The sequence below is a fragment of the Microcaecilia unicolor genome, chromosome 10, assembly GCF_901765095.1.
Source record: "Microcaecilia unicolor chromosome 10, aMicUni1.1, whole genome shotgun sequence".
Classification (NCBI taxonomy): Eukaryota; Metazoa; Chordata; class Amphibia; order Gymnophiona; family Siphonopidae; genus Microcaecilia; species Microcaecilia unicolor.
Window position 1 is genome coordinate 133483240 of NC_044040.1, and position 14051 is coordinate 133497290.

General features: G+C 44.5%; 1 protein-coding gene across 5 annotated transcripts in view; it reads left to right on the top strand.

Annotated features, from left to right (window-relative positions):
• Positions 1 to 14051, top strand: part of THAP4 (THAP domain containing 4) — a 563666-nt gene that overhangs the window by 322587 nt on the left and 227028 nt on the right. For all 5 annotated transcript variants that reach the window (XM_030215985.1, XM_030215984.1, XM_030215988.1 and 2 more), the window contains one exon: positions 6688 to 6797. In XM_030215985.1, the coding sequence (XP_030071845.1) occupies positions 6688 to 6797 (110 nt within the window). The remainder of the gene's footprint in view (positions 1 to 6687; positions 6798 to 14051) is intronic.

The window sequence follows — 14051 nt, forward strand, 5'->3', positions numbered from 1 at the left end:
CCATCTTATTCGGCGGACTGGATCGACCGTGCCAGGTCTTTATCTGCCATCATTTACTGTGTTAGTTTATATAGAGCTGTTTGGAGGATGGAGGTACATGACATCTTTGTGTTGAGTTGGAAGGTTTGTGTAAATTTGTGAGGATATGGCTCTGGGTCAGGGGTATTCTTATGAGGATGTATGGTGGGTATATATTGGGGGAAGAGTTGTATGTCTAGTGGTAGGTGCTTGGGTGTTATGAAGGATGTGTATATGTGGGAATGTAGCTCAATGTGTGAGAGGCTAAGAGTTTTATGGAAGGTAAATATTTGGCAGGTTTTGTATCTGCGTATGTGGATGGGGGTGCTGTGAGGATGCGTGGTGTGCTGCTATTTCTGTGTTGTGGCATGCACTTGATAATTTAGTCAGTTGTAAACCGCTTTGGGTCTCAATTTCAAAGCACTTAGACTTACAAAATTCCATAGGTTACTATGGAACTTTGTAAGTGTAAGTTCTTTGAAAATACAACTCTTTGTGATTTTGTAAAGGCGGTATATAAACTAAAGAATTATTAGTCAGGTAGATATAGGAGAACCATTTCTCATTTCTGGAAATGAGCTAAAAGAAATAGATTTCCTGTTTTGGGGTCTGTCAGATACCTGTGATCAGGGACTGGGCACTATTGGATACAGGATTCTGGGCTTGATGGGCTTTAGTCTGGCATGGCATGACTTTATGTTCTTTCCCATACTTTGAAAGATTGCATTCCAATAAGGATCTAGATTAAAATAGCTCCTGGTTGGTTCACTTGACCTCTGCAACATTTTCTGCTTGGTCAGTATTGGGTAGGTAATTGGGATCTGCCATTATTGTGCTACCAAATTTATTAGCTTCCCAAATTTCAGTTATCATGCACCCCTGATGATCTTTCTTATTTTAATAACACAGGTCTCCAAATTCACATTTTTTTCTCAAGCCAGATAAGTACAGCATATTTTCTCACATGTATCTTATGAGCTGTTTTAGTCCCTTCCCCCCCCCCCCCCCCCCCCCCCCCCCCCAAAAAAAAAGACTATTAGTTCTGCATAAGATTTTCTTAGAGAGGGCCACTGAAAGTTCATAAGTAAGTAAGGGCCATTTAAAGTGTATGCTATTCTCTGTTTTTGAAGCCAGTTCATTGTTGTGCTACTTTCAGCGGTGATGAAGTGTTGCAGTGATTAAATTTCCATACACCGAAAAAGCCACCTCTGCATAGCCATAAAAGGAGCAAGCAATCACCCTAGTGCAGCCAGAAGAATGTGGAATCCGAGTGCTGCCTGCTAGAAGTTGACTAAAGCACTGAAATGGGGGGGGGGGGACCCCTACTTCCTCACCACATCATGAAAGGGCCCTCAGTGGCAGGGAAGGCACACTGCCACATGAACAATGAACCCAACAATAGTGGCTGTACATTGGGAGAAAGTGAGTATGGCAGACTCAGGGCAAGATGCACTAAAGACTCGTTAAAGCCCTTTCCTTACTGATTCCCTTAGCAAATTGGTAAGGAATGGGCATGAATCAAGGAATAGGAATGCAAATGAGCTGCTCGTTGTAGCTCATTTGCATTCTCTATTCCGTCATTAAGCAGCCGGTCGAGCATGCGCAGAGCAGCCAAGCGTTATGCTGGCTGCTCTGCGCATGCCAAGAACATCTGAGATTGCCCCCCCCCCCCCCCCCCCCGAGATTGCCGCCGCTTCCCTCTGCATTGAAATGATAGCCTCCCGCAGCCCCAGCCTCCCCGCCGCCCCCCAATCAAAAAAAACCGTCCATTTTGGCCGTCATTCCCCCCAGCAATAATAAAAACATCTTTTTGGGCAGTGCTTCACTCAGCTGAGAGACTTGGAAGTCCCTGAGCCAATCACAACACATGTAGCTGAGCTAAACGCGCTGTGATTGGCTCAGAGACTTCCAGGTCTCTCAGCTGAGTGAAGCACTGCAATAAAAGACGTTTTTATTATTGCAAGGGGGGAAGGCGGCCAAAATGGGCACCCATCTAAAAAAACGTCCATTTTGGCCCTCTTAATAATAAAAACGTCTTTTTTGGCAGTGCTTCACTCAGCTGAGAGACCTGGAAGTCTCTGAGCCAATCACAGCATGTTTAGCTCGGCTAAACGCGTTGTGATTGGCTCAGGGACTTCCAGGTCTCTCAGCTGAGTGAAGCACTGCCAAAAAAGACGTTTTTATTATTGCAGGAGGGGAATGACGGCCAAAATAGACGTTTTTATTATTGCACTGACTTTTTTTTCCCCGATTTTTTTTTTTTTTTACTTTTGTAGCAGTTTTTCAATCCTGCGCAGCCCCAATGAGAGGTACAGACCTCTCGTTAGATTTTCCAGCGTTAAGGTAATTGGAAAGGTTAGTGCATCTCATTACAATAGGGTTTCTACACAATTTGCTCATCTACATTCCGTTTTCGTTAGCTGCTACCGTTGTCGGAAAAAAGTCTTTAGTGCATGCCAGGGTTTACTACTTGCTCGTTAATGGCTCGTTAAGTTTAGTGCATCTGGCCCTCAATGCTTAGCATTAACATTGTTGCTCTGCCACCTTCTGATTCTCTTCCCCCCCCCCCCCCCCTCTTTTCAGTCAATCCATTTAGACTGGCAACTGGTGAAGCATTTAAGCACACATCATCTGCTCTTGCTGCAGGATAAGCAAAGCAATAACGGAGCATGATATTGTGCTCATGCTGTGAAACTAACTCTGCAGCAACAGGAGATGATGTGTGCTTAGATGCTTCTCCTGCCAGTGTGAGTGGAGTGATACGAAAAGGAAGATTGGTAAATGGTGGTACAAGTAAGCACTGTATCTGCCATGCTCATCTTTTTTATCACTTTATGTGTATGCATGGGGGAGAGGGATGAAGAAAGTAAAAAAGAGGTGCAGAGACAATAAGGGGTGATATTGGGGAGATAGTATTTTCACCCTACGTACACACCACACCATACCACACCCTTTCTGTGCAGTTGATCCCTCCCACTGATAAACACACCCAACCTGCCTCAGGCACCCCTTAATGTGCCACTTCTCCAGACACTCTGCCTGCATGTGACACTTCCCAGGTACCATACATACACATGCCTCTGCTCCCCCAGCTCAGACATCTCACCCACATACCTTTCAGTTTCATACATGTCCCTACACACAGACAAGAATTATGAGGAAGATCTGTCTTATAATTTTGGCTATTACCCTCCCCCGTGTAAACCCCACATGAGGCTCTGCTACCAATGACGGTAGAACCCTAGCCAGTCTGTTTGCCAATATCTTGGCCAATAGCTTTACCTCAATATTGAGCAGTGAAATGGGGCAATAGGATTCTGGTTGGTCCTCTGGTTTACCAGGCTTTTGTAGTACTATTTGTGCTGTATTCAAATGCACTGGAAGCTTTCCTATCTGAACAGATATCTGAAAGACTTCTGTCAATACTGGACTAATATCTTCTTGTAATAATTTATAAAACTCGTTACGTAGCCCGTCTGGACCCGGTGCTTTTCCTAAAGCACTTTGCTTGATTACCCATACCAATTCCTCTTTGTCTGTTGGGGTACTCAACTGTGACAACTCTTCACGCGATACCTGTGGCAGATCTATACTATTCAAGTAGATTTCACTATCTACCATCTGGGAATGCTGGGACTCATATAATTTAGTAAAAAAAGTCCCTAAGCACTTTATTGCCCTATCTTCATTCACCCGTTTGCCTCTAAAATCCACCAGTGTGGTTATCTTATCTGGGCCCAAACCACCCTTTGCTAATCTAGCCAGAAGAGCACTGCCCTTATTTGCATATTTATAAAGTTGAAATTTATAAAAAGTCGAGGATTTCTTTGCCTCTGTATGTAATAACTCATTTAGAGCTTGTTGGGTTTCCAACAGTTGCGTCTTTACTCGCAGCGAATGACTTATACCATACTGCTGTCTTAAAGATGTTACTTCTTTTTCTAACCGAAAAATTTCTCGTTTCCTCACCTTCCTCTGGAAGCTCACATAAGAAATAATTTCTCCCTGGAGAATCACTTTTGCTGTCTCCCAAAACAATATAACTTCCGACCTATGTTGTTCATTGTCGACCTTGTATTGCTGCCACTTAGAAAACGAGAATGGTAGGAAATTACTATCCCTGTATAGGTGAGAGGGGAATCTCCAGCCACTCTCAGGCTGCCTAGATCGACCTCCCTGTAGACCCAACTCTACCCAAGCGTGGTCAGAAATCATAATAGGGCCTATCTTTGTGCTTTCTACCTGTGTGAAAAGTTCTCTGGAGATTAGCATATAATCTATCCTTGACAGCGTGGAGTGAGCTCTTGACATATGTGTGAAATCCCTCTCTAAGGGGTTGAGAGTCCTCCACGCATCCACTAGTCCCAAAGATGACTCTAATAGGTTCACCCCTCTCACTGTCCTTGCAAGTTCTCTATGTGTAGGCTGAGATCTGTCAATCTTAGGGTCTGCCACATCATTTAAATCTCCTCACAGTACTATCGGAATATCACCTAACTCTAGTATCTGTCTAATTACCTGTGTATAAAATTCTCGATCAAATGTGTTAGGGGCATATAGGTTACACAATAGTAGAGGCTGACGCTCAAGTGTCGCCGAGGCCAAAACATATCTACCCTCTGGATCTGCGATAACTTTCTTAATCTCTAAATGCAATCCCTTTTTGAACAAGATTACCACACCTCCCTTCCTTCCCACTGCTGGAGCTTTTACAAGATCACCCACCCACCTTCTCTTGAGTTTGTCATGTTCTGCTGTGGAAAGATGCGATTCCTGCAGAAAGGCAACAGAGGTCCCCCTATCTCTAAGTACTTTCAAAATTGTATGCCTCTTAATTGGCGACTGAAACCCTCCAACGTTCCAAGTAGTAAATGTTAACTTAGACATGTTATCCTACCCCTAATCTCTCCTTATAGCCTATACCCCATACCCCCAAATGCTTCTAACCTCTGAGTTCGTGTTTTGAGAGTGTCCCAGCTTCCACCCCCCAAGACCTTACGCTGTCCCTTCCGCCCTCTCTCCCTGTTCCATTTTCCAAACATGCCCTGAGCAATGCTTCCCCCCTTCAACCCCCCACCCTCCCATTTGGTCACCCGAATCCATTCCGTTCTGGACTTAGAGCTGCCCACCCTTCTACTATGTATATCATCCAAACCCACCCCCTCTAGACGCTTTCCGCCTCTTACCCCCCACTCCCCTGAACATAAACATTACCCCTTAAAATTCTTCCATTCATGCATCCTATCATCCACATCCTGGTCTTTCCACTTCCACTGCTTTATCTAATATGAAAACCGAAAGAACAGATACTATAGAATACATTCACTCAAATCTCCACTCATTCAATATTCTTACGGTCAGTCCTTGGCTTCTCAGCCACTTCTTTCCTGATTGCAATTATCTTTACGTCCTTTGGCAGCCTCTGAGAGTTTCAGTTAGTTAGGCCAATGCCACTTTGTCTTGTCAATTATCACATCCTAGGCCGTCTTCTGTCTCCAAGATATTTGAAGAACACGCGAAACCCGCCAAACTCCAGCCCTTTGCAGCTTCCAACTGAGCGGGCACGCGATTGAAAACAAACTTCTTGTTCGCTATTTTCTGACAGTCTTAACAATCTCCACAGTAGCGCACCTGTTCTCTTACTCATTGCTTAGCCGAGATTGGGTGGTTGGGAGGTGGGGATAGTGCTGGGCAGACTTACATGGCCTGTGCCGGGGCTGGTGGTTGGGAGACGGGGATAATGCTGGGCAGACTTATACGGTATGTGCCAGAGCAGGTGGTGGGAGGCGGGGCTGGTGGTTGGGAGGTGGGGATAGTGCTGGGCAGACTTATACGGTCTGTGCCCTGAAGAGGACAGGTACAAATCAAAGTAGGGTATACACAAAAAGTAGCTCATGTGAGTTTATCTTGTTGGGCAGACTGGATGGACCGTGAAGGTCTTTTTCTGCCGTCATCTACTATGTTACTATGTTACCTGCCCCCCCCCCCTCATTTTTCTTGACTGATGCCTTGTGGGTAACCATTTCATCTCTCACTTCAGGCAGCAGACTGCCTTCAGCTGTCCCTGCAAGCACTGGTATCTACACAAACATATTTTGTGACTATTGTAAAGACTTAGCTTCTTTCTGTGAATCTGTGGTGACATGAGCTCAGTGCAGTGGAGTAACTATAGAAACATGTCTATGGTAAGATCTATGGTGAATCAGGATTTCAAAATGTCAAGATAAGTTCTTAACATAATTAAATGCCCAGTTGTGTATATGCTATAATACTTCTAGTTTATAATTTATTAGATTAAGTATATTCTTTTAACGTGCTGCACTTAATTGGCTGGCCAAGTTCTCATTCCCAGTGTGACCTGTCAGAATGTACTATATCTGTTGACATCCTGGAAAGAGAAATTGGACCTGTGATGTTGGGTACAGTTGGAATGCTTATTTAGTCCAACCCTGCCTTCTGCACCTGCAGCATCCTTCCTCTGTGCTGTCAGAATGACCTAGAGTGCTGCAGTCCCAGATACCAAGAGCCTGATCCTAATATTTTTCAGCCAGGGCTGAAGAAATAGAAGAGGAAAAGATAGTGATAGTGTTTGTTTGGTTCCTTCCTTTCTCTTTACTGTAATTTTATGTCATTTAATGTATGATATGGTGTCATTTTGATTTTTCACAGGTTCAATGCCTTCCATCCAGACACCAAGAAGCCCATGCACAGAGAATGTGGATTCATCCGCCTGAAACCCGGTACCAGCAAGGTGGCCTTTGTCAGTGCACAGAATACAGGTACAACAGACCTGATAATGTTTGCATGATATTCTTCAGGCTCATGCTACTCAACAAAGATTGGAGGGTGGCCAATGTAACACCCATTTTTAAAAAAGGTTCCAGGGGAGATCCGGGAAATTATAAACCGGTGAGTCTGACATTGGTGCCGGGGAAAATGGTAGAGGCTATTATTAAAAACAAAATTACAGAGCACATCCGAGGACATGGATTACTGAGACCGAGTCAGCACGGCTTTTGTGTGGGGAAATCTTGCCTGACCAATTTACTTCAATTCTTTGAAGGAGTAAACAAACATGTGGACAAAGGGGAAGCCGGTTGATATTGTGTATCTGGATTTTCAAAAGGCGTTTGACAAGGTACCTCATGAAAGGCTACAGAGGAAAGTAGAGTGGAGTGGAGGAGTGGCCTAGTAGTTAGGGTGGTGAACTTTGGTCCTGAGGAACTGAGTTCGATTCTCACTTCAGGCACAGGCAGCTTCTTGTGACTCTGGGCAAGTCACTTAACCCTCCATTGCCCCATGTAAGCCGCATTGAGCCTGCCATGAGTGGGAAAGGGCGGGGTACAAATGTAACAAAAAATTAAAAAAAAAATTGGAGGGTCATGGAATAGGAAGAAAAGTCCTATTGTGGATTAAAAACTGGTTGAAGGATAGGAAACAGAGAGTGGGGTTAAATGGGCAGTATTCACAATGGAGACGGGTAGTTAGTGGGGTTCCTCGGGTCTATGCTAGGACCGCTGCTTTTTAATATATTTATAAATGATTTAGAGATGGGAGTAACTAGCGAGGTAATTAAATTTGCTGATGACACAAAGTTATTCAAAGTCGTTAACTCGCGACAGGATTGTGAAAAATTACAGAAGGACCTTACGAGACTGGGCGGCTAGATGGCAGATGGCGTTTAATGTGAGCAAGTGCAAGGTGATGCATGTGGGAAAAAAGAACCCGAATTATAGCTACGTCATGCAAGGTTCCACGTTAGGAGTTACGGACCAAGAAAGGGATCTGGATGTCGTCGTCGATAATACACTGAAACCTTCTGCTGAGTGTGCTGCTGCGGCTTGGAAAGCGAATAGAATGTCAGGTATTATTAGGAAAGGTATGGAAAACAGGTGTGAGGATGTTATAATGCCGTTATATCGCTCCATGGTGCGACCGCACCTTGAGTATTGTGTTCAATTCTGGTCACCGCATCTCAAGAAAGATACAGTGGAATGTAGTGCAACGAAGGGCGACTAAAATTATAGCGGGGATGGGACGACTTCCCTATGAAGAAAGACTAAAGAGGCTAGGGCTTTTCAGCTTGGAGAAGAGACGGCTGAGGGGAGACGTGATAGAGGTATATAAAATATTGAGTGGAGTGGAACCGGTGGATGTGAAGTGTCTGTTCACGCTTTCCAAAAATACTAGGACTAGGGGGCATGCGATGAAACTACAGTGTAGTAAATTTAAAACAAATCGGAGAAAATATTTCTTCACCCAACGCGTAATTAAACTTTGGAATTCGTTGCCGGAGAACGTGGTGAAGGCGGTTAGCTTGGCAGAGTTTAAAAAGGGGTTAGACGGTTTCCTAAAGGACAAGTCCATAAACCGCTACTAAATGGACTTGGGAAAAATCCACAATTCCAGAAATAACATGTATAGAATGTTTGTACGTTTGGGAAGCTTGCCAGGTGCCCTTGGCCTGGATTGGCCGCTGTCATGGATAGGATGCCGGGCTTGATGGACCCTTGGTCTTTTCCCAGTGTGGCATTACTTATGTACTTATGACTGCTCAGGATAGTGTTTTCCAGAGGTGCACTTTATACTTGTTTTAAACCATTGGTTCTCAATTGGTGTACATATGCCTCCGTAGGTACTTGACAAGGATACCCAGCCAGCCTATTGTTACATTCCAACCTTTGCTAGAAAAAACAGCTTTGATACTTTCAGTGATCCATTGCCAGCACCTGTCTGCATTCCCTCCTTCCTCATGGATCAAGTGTGGCATCTCCTAATCTTGAGATTTCTGAGGAGCCACATGAGGAGCAGGTCATAACTGAAGTAGAGGCAGCCCACTGCAGAGAACAATGAAAGTGCTGTGCTTCCTGTCCTTGTGGCTATTGCCTCTGATTCTTACAGTCTTCCTATTGCATGTGCTTCCTGATTAGAAATGAAGCCTATGCAGGGAACAGGAACACAGCAGTTTCACTCTCTCCTTTGGCATATGCTGCATCTTTTTAGTCTCACTACACCCATTCTTGTAGTGTAACTTTTCTACTGATTCCCAGTTGCTGTGGAGAGCAAAATTTGGAAAATAGAGGGATGAGAAGTGGTAAGAAAGTGATGGAAATTAAGAGCTGAGAGTTGGGGAAAATAACCAGGAGTGGTGAGAACTGGCAGGTGATTAAAAAAAAAAAATGAGAACAGGGACAAGGGGAAAGAGAGAGAGAGAGAGAGAGGGAATCAAAGATGGAAGTCAGAGGAGACAGATGGAATGCTAGTATGAATGGCTTTGCAGTCTGTTAAACAATCTTTATTAGTTGTCACCTTTTTTCTTCAGATTTCTTTGTGTTCAGTGTGCAGTGCAATGTTTTAGCATCGGTAGGTCCCATGCTCTGGAACCAGTTACCGGGGTATTTGCAGACGGAACCCTCCCATTTACCTTTGTTCTTCATTTGGGGCAGTCAGGGAGAGGGATTGTTTGCAGGGCTGCGATGGTGTAGCATACTCTGCAGTTTTTTGTTTTTTTTTTACATTTGTACCCCGCGCTTTCCCACTCATGGCAGGCTCAATGCGGCTTACATGGGGCAATGGAAGGTTAAGTGACTTGCCCAGAGTCACAAGGAGCTGCCTGTGCCGGGAATCGAACTCAGTTCCTGAGTTACCCAGGACCAAAGTCCACCACCCTAACCACTAGGCCACTCCTCCACTCCTTTTAATCTGACTTTTTCCTCGTTCCTGTTTTTTTTATTGGCATTCTTTTTTGATTCTATGTATTGTACTCTGCTTTGGTGGATTTGTCTTTTAAGCGGTTAATCAAATAAAAAGAACTTAAACTATCCACCTTATAATTGAAAGAGAAAAACACCCATATTCTGACCTAAATTGGGAGATGGACATCTTTCTCTTGCGGGCGCCCAAATCGGTATAATCGAAAGCCAATTTTGGGCTTCTTCAACTGCTCTCTGTCGCAGGAACGAATAAAGTTGACGGGGGCGTGTCAGAGGTGTGGCAAAGGCGAGACTGGGGCGTGGTTATCGGCCGAAGAGAGATGGGCGTCTTTAGCTGATAATCGAAAAAAAAGGCGTTTTTACCACGATTTTGGGTCACTTTTTTTGGACCCTTTTTTTTCACGAACAAGTCCCAAAAAAGTGCCCTGACTCCCCCAGTGGTCACTAACCCCCTCCCACCAAAAAACCCCCCACTTTACAAACTTTTTTTTCCCATCCTGTATGCCAGCCTCAAATTCCGTAGCCACCTCCATGACAGCAGAATGTGTTCTGTCCTGTGACAGCCTTTCCCTGGTTCTGATGTGGGTCTTGGGTGAGTGTGACACCTTTTCTGTTAAGGGCACTGCAGAGTCACATCAGCAATGCATTGTGGTGGGTGTAGGGTATTGGGCTCTGTGATTCCACTAGCTTGTGTTAAATGCTCACGATGTTGGTAGTTGGTAGGCTATACTCCCATGGTGCCTTTCCCTCTGCTTACTGGGTCAGAGTGTGCCCTGTTTTGTTTCCGGTAGTCCATGAGGTAGTGGCCATTTTTGTAAGCCAGTTTTAGATCCTGTTCATGTGTTAGCCACATTATAGCACTTAGTTCTTACCTTGAATGTTGCTGAAAGAGGGCATTGTACACCATTCTGTCAGCTGGGACCTACTGCTAATCTCAGTACCAGGGAGACTCGTTGCCAGTGGGGCACAACCTCTGATCTGCAGTTAACTGTGAGTAAAGGTGCTTATTCAAATTAAGGACGTTTTCAGCGAGATTAGTCTTCAGGTGTCAACTGGTGTGCCAAGGTCCTGTCCCTGGAGCACTTTTAGTGGGTACTGCAGTGCACTTCAGGCAGGCAGACCCAGGCCCATCCCCCCCACCTGTAACACTTGTGGTGGTAAATGGGAGGCCTCTGAAACCCACTGTACCCACATGTAGTTGTCCCCTTCACCCCTAAGAGCTATGGCAGTGTTGTACATTTGTCCCTCCCATGACCAAATGGCTTTGATTAGGACGTTTCTGAGCTGGACGTTTTTATTTTCCATTATCGCAAAAAAAAAAACCGCCCAGCTCAGAAAGGACCAAATCCATGGCATTTGGTCCATCCAAACCGTATTTTCGAAACAAAAGATGGACGCCCATTTTTTTCGAAAATACGGTCTGTCCCGCTTCTTCACATACCCGTTTTCAGACATAGACGCCCATGGAGATGGGCGTTCGCGTTCAATTATACCCCTCCACGTGTTTGTCAGAGAGAGATGGGAGCTGCTGCTACTACTGCTTATCATTTCTATAGCGCTACAAGGCATACGCAGTGCTGCTCACCATACACAAAAAGACAGTCCCTGCTCAAAGAACTTATAATCTAGCTTACTACTACTTACCTGTTATTTAATGATACTAGTCTTATGCAAGGCTGTACACAGATATAAGAGAGACATTCTTGCTCGTCAGAGCTTATAATCTGTTCAAGACAGGCAAACGGGATAAGTAAGGGATTAGGGATTTTCATTTATTATGGAAATGGATAAAACAGCATGGGTATTGAACAGGTGAATAAGGGCTTGAGACTTAAAAGCAGCCTCAAAAAGGTTGGACTTTTAGCCTGGATTTCAATAGGGCCTGAGACAGTGCATGACATATTGACTTGGAAAGTCTATTCTAGATGTATGGTGCAGCAAGATAGAAGAAACAGTCGAGTTGGTGGAGGAGGAGAGGAGTACATATAAGAGTGATTTGCCTGATGAATAGAGGGAAGGGTTATAGGGAGACACAAGAAAGGAGAAATACTGAGGAGCAGCAGAATGAACGCATTTGTAAGTCAGTAAAAGGAGTTTGAATTGCATATGGCAACAGAGAGCCAATGAAGAATCTTGAGAGTGGTAATGTGAGTGTAATGAAACTGGCAGAAGATAAGTCATGCAGCAGAATTTTGAAACAATTGAAGGGAAGAGAGATGGTTAAGTGGGAGACCTATGAAAAGCAGTTGCAGTAATCTAAGCGTGAGATGATGAGAGTGTAGATAAAAGTTTTGGTGGTATGGAAGGGACGAATTTTGGTGGTGATATAAAGAAACATTTGACAGGTTTTAGCAGCCTGTTGGATATGTGCAGAGAAAGAGAGGAGACAAAAATAAACCTGAGGTTATGAGTTGGGGAAACATAGTAAAAAATTTTTTTAGATACATTAAAAGCAGGAAACCGGCCAAAGAGTCGGTTGGGCCGCTGGACGAAAATGGTGTTAAAGGGGCGATCAAGGAGGACAAAGCCATAGCGGAGAAATTAAATGAATTCTTTGCTTCGGTCTTCACCGAGGAGGATTTGGGGGGGACACCGGTGCCGGAAAGAATATTTGAAGCGGGGGAGTCGGAGAAACTAAACAAATTCTCTGTAACCTTGGAGGATGTAATGGGTCAGTTCAGCAAGCTGAAGAGTAGTAAATCACCGGGACCTGATGGTATTCATCCCAGAGTATTAATAGAACTAAAAAATGAACTTGCGGAGCTACTGTTAGAAATATGCAATCTGTCCCTAAAATCGAGTGTAGTACCGGAAGACTGGAGGGTAGCCAATGTTACTCCGATTTTTAAGAAGGGTTCCAGAGGAGATCCGGGAAATTATAGACCGGTGAGTCTGACGTCGGTGCCGGGCAAGATGGTGGAGGCTATTATTAAGAATAAAATTGCAGAGCATATACAAAAACATGGACTGATGAGACAAAGTCAGCACGGATTTAGTGAAGGGAAGTCTTGCCTCACCAATCTAATGCATTTTTTTGAGGGGGTAAGCAAACATGTGGACAATGGGGAGCCGGTTGATATTGTATATCTGGATTTTCAGAAGGCGTTTGACAAAGTGCCGCACGAAAGACTCCTGAAGAAATTGCAGAGTCATGGAATCGGAGGTAGGGTATTATTATGGATTAAGAACTGGTTGAAAGATAGGAAGCAGAGAGTAGGATTGCGTGGCCAGTATTCTCAGTGGAGGAGGGTAGTTAGTGGGGTCCCGCAGGGGTCTGTGCTGGGTCCGTTGCTTTTTAATGTATTTATAAATGACCTAGAGATGGGAATAACTAGTGAGGTAATTAAATTCGCCGATGACACAAAATTATTCAGGGTCGTCAAGTCGCAGGAGGAATGTGAACGATTACAGGAGGACCTTGCGAGACTGGGAGAATGGGCGTGCAAGTGGCAGATGAAGTTCAATGTTGACAAGTGCAAAGTGATGCATGTGGGTAAGAGGAACCCGAATTATAGCTACGTCTTGCAAGGTTCCGCGTTAGGAGTTACGGATCAAGAAAGGGATCTGGGTGTCGTCGTCGATGATACGCTGAAACCTTCTGCTCAGTGTGCTGCTGCGGCTAGGAAAGCGAATAGAATGTTGGGTGTTATTAGGAAGGGTATGGAGTCCAGGTGTGCGGATGTTATAATGCCGTTGTATCGCTCCATGGTGCGACCGCACCTGGAGTATTGTGTTCAGTACTGGTCTCCGTATCTCAAAAAAGATATAGTAGAATTGGAAAAGGTACAGCGAAGGGCGACGAAAATGATAGTGGGGATGGGACGACTTTCCTACGAAGAGAGGCTGAGAAGGCTAGGGCTTTTCAGCTTGGAGAAGAGACGGCTGAGGGGAGATATGATAGAAGTGTATAAAATAATGAGTGGAATGGATCGGGTGGATGTGAAGCGACTGTTCTCGCTATCCAAAAATACTAGGACTAGAGGGCATGAGTTGAAGCTACAGTGTGGTAAATTTAAAACGAATTGGAGAAAATTTTTCTTCACCCAACGTGTAATTAGACTCTGGAATTCGTTGCCGGAGAACGTGGTACGGGCGGTTAGCTTGACGGAGTTTAAAAAGGGGTTAGATAGATTCCTAAAGGACAAGTCCATAGACCGCTATTAAATGGACTTGGAAAAATTCCGCATTTTTAGGTATAACTTGTCTGGAATGTTTTTACGTTTGGGGAGCGTGCCAGGTGCCCTTGACCTGGATTGGCCACTGTCGGTGACAGGATGCTGGGCTAGATGGACCTTTGGTCTTTCCCAGTATGGCACTACT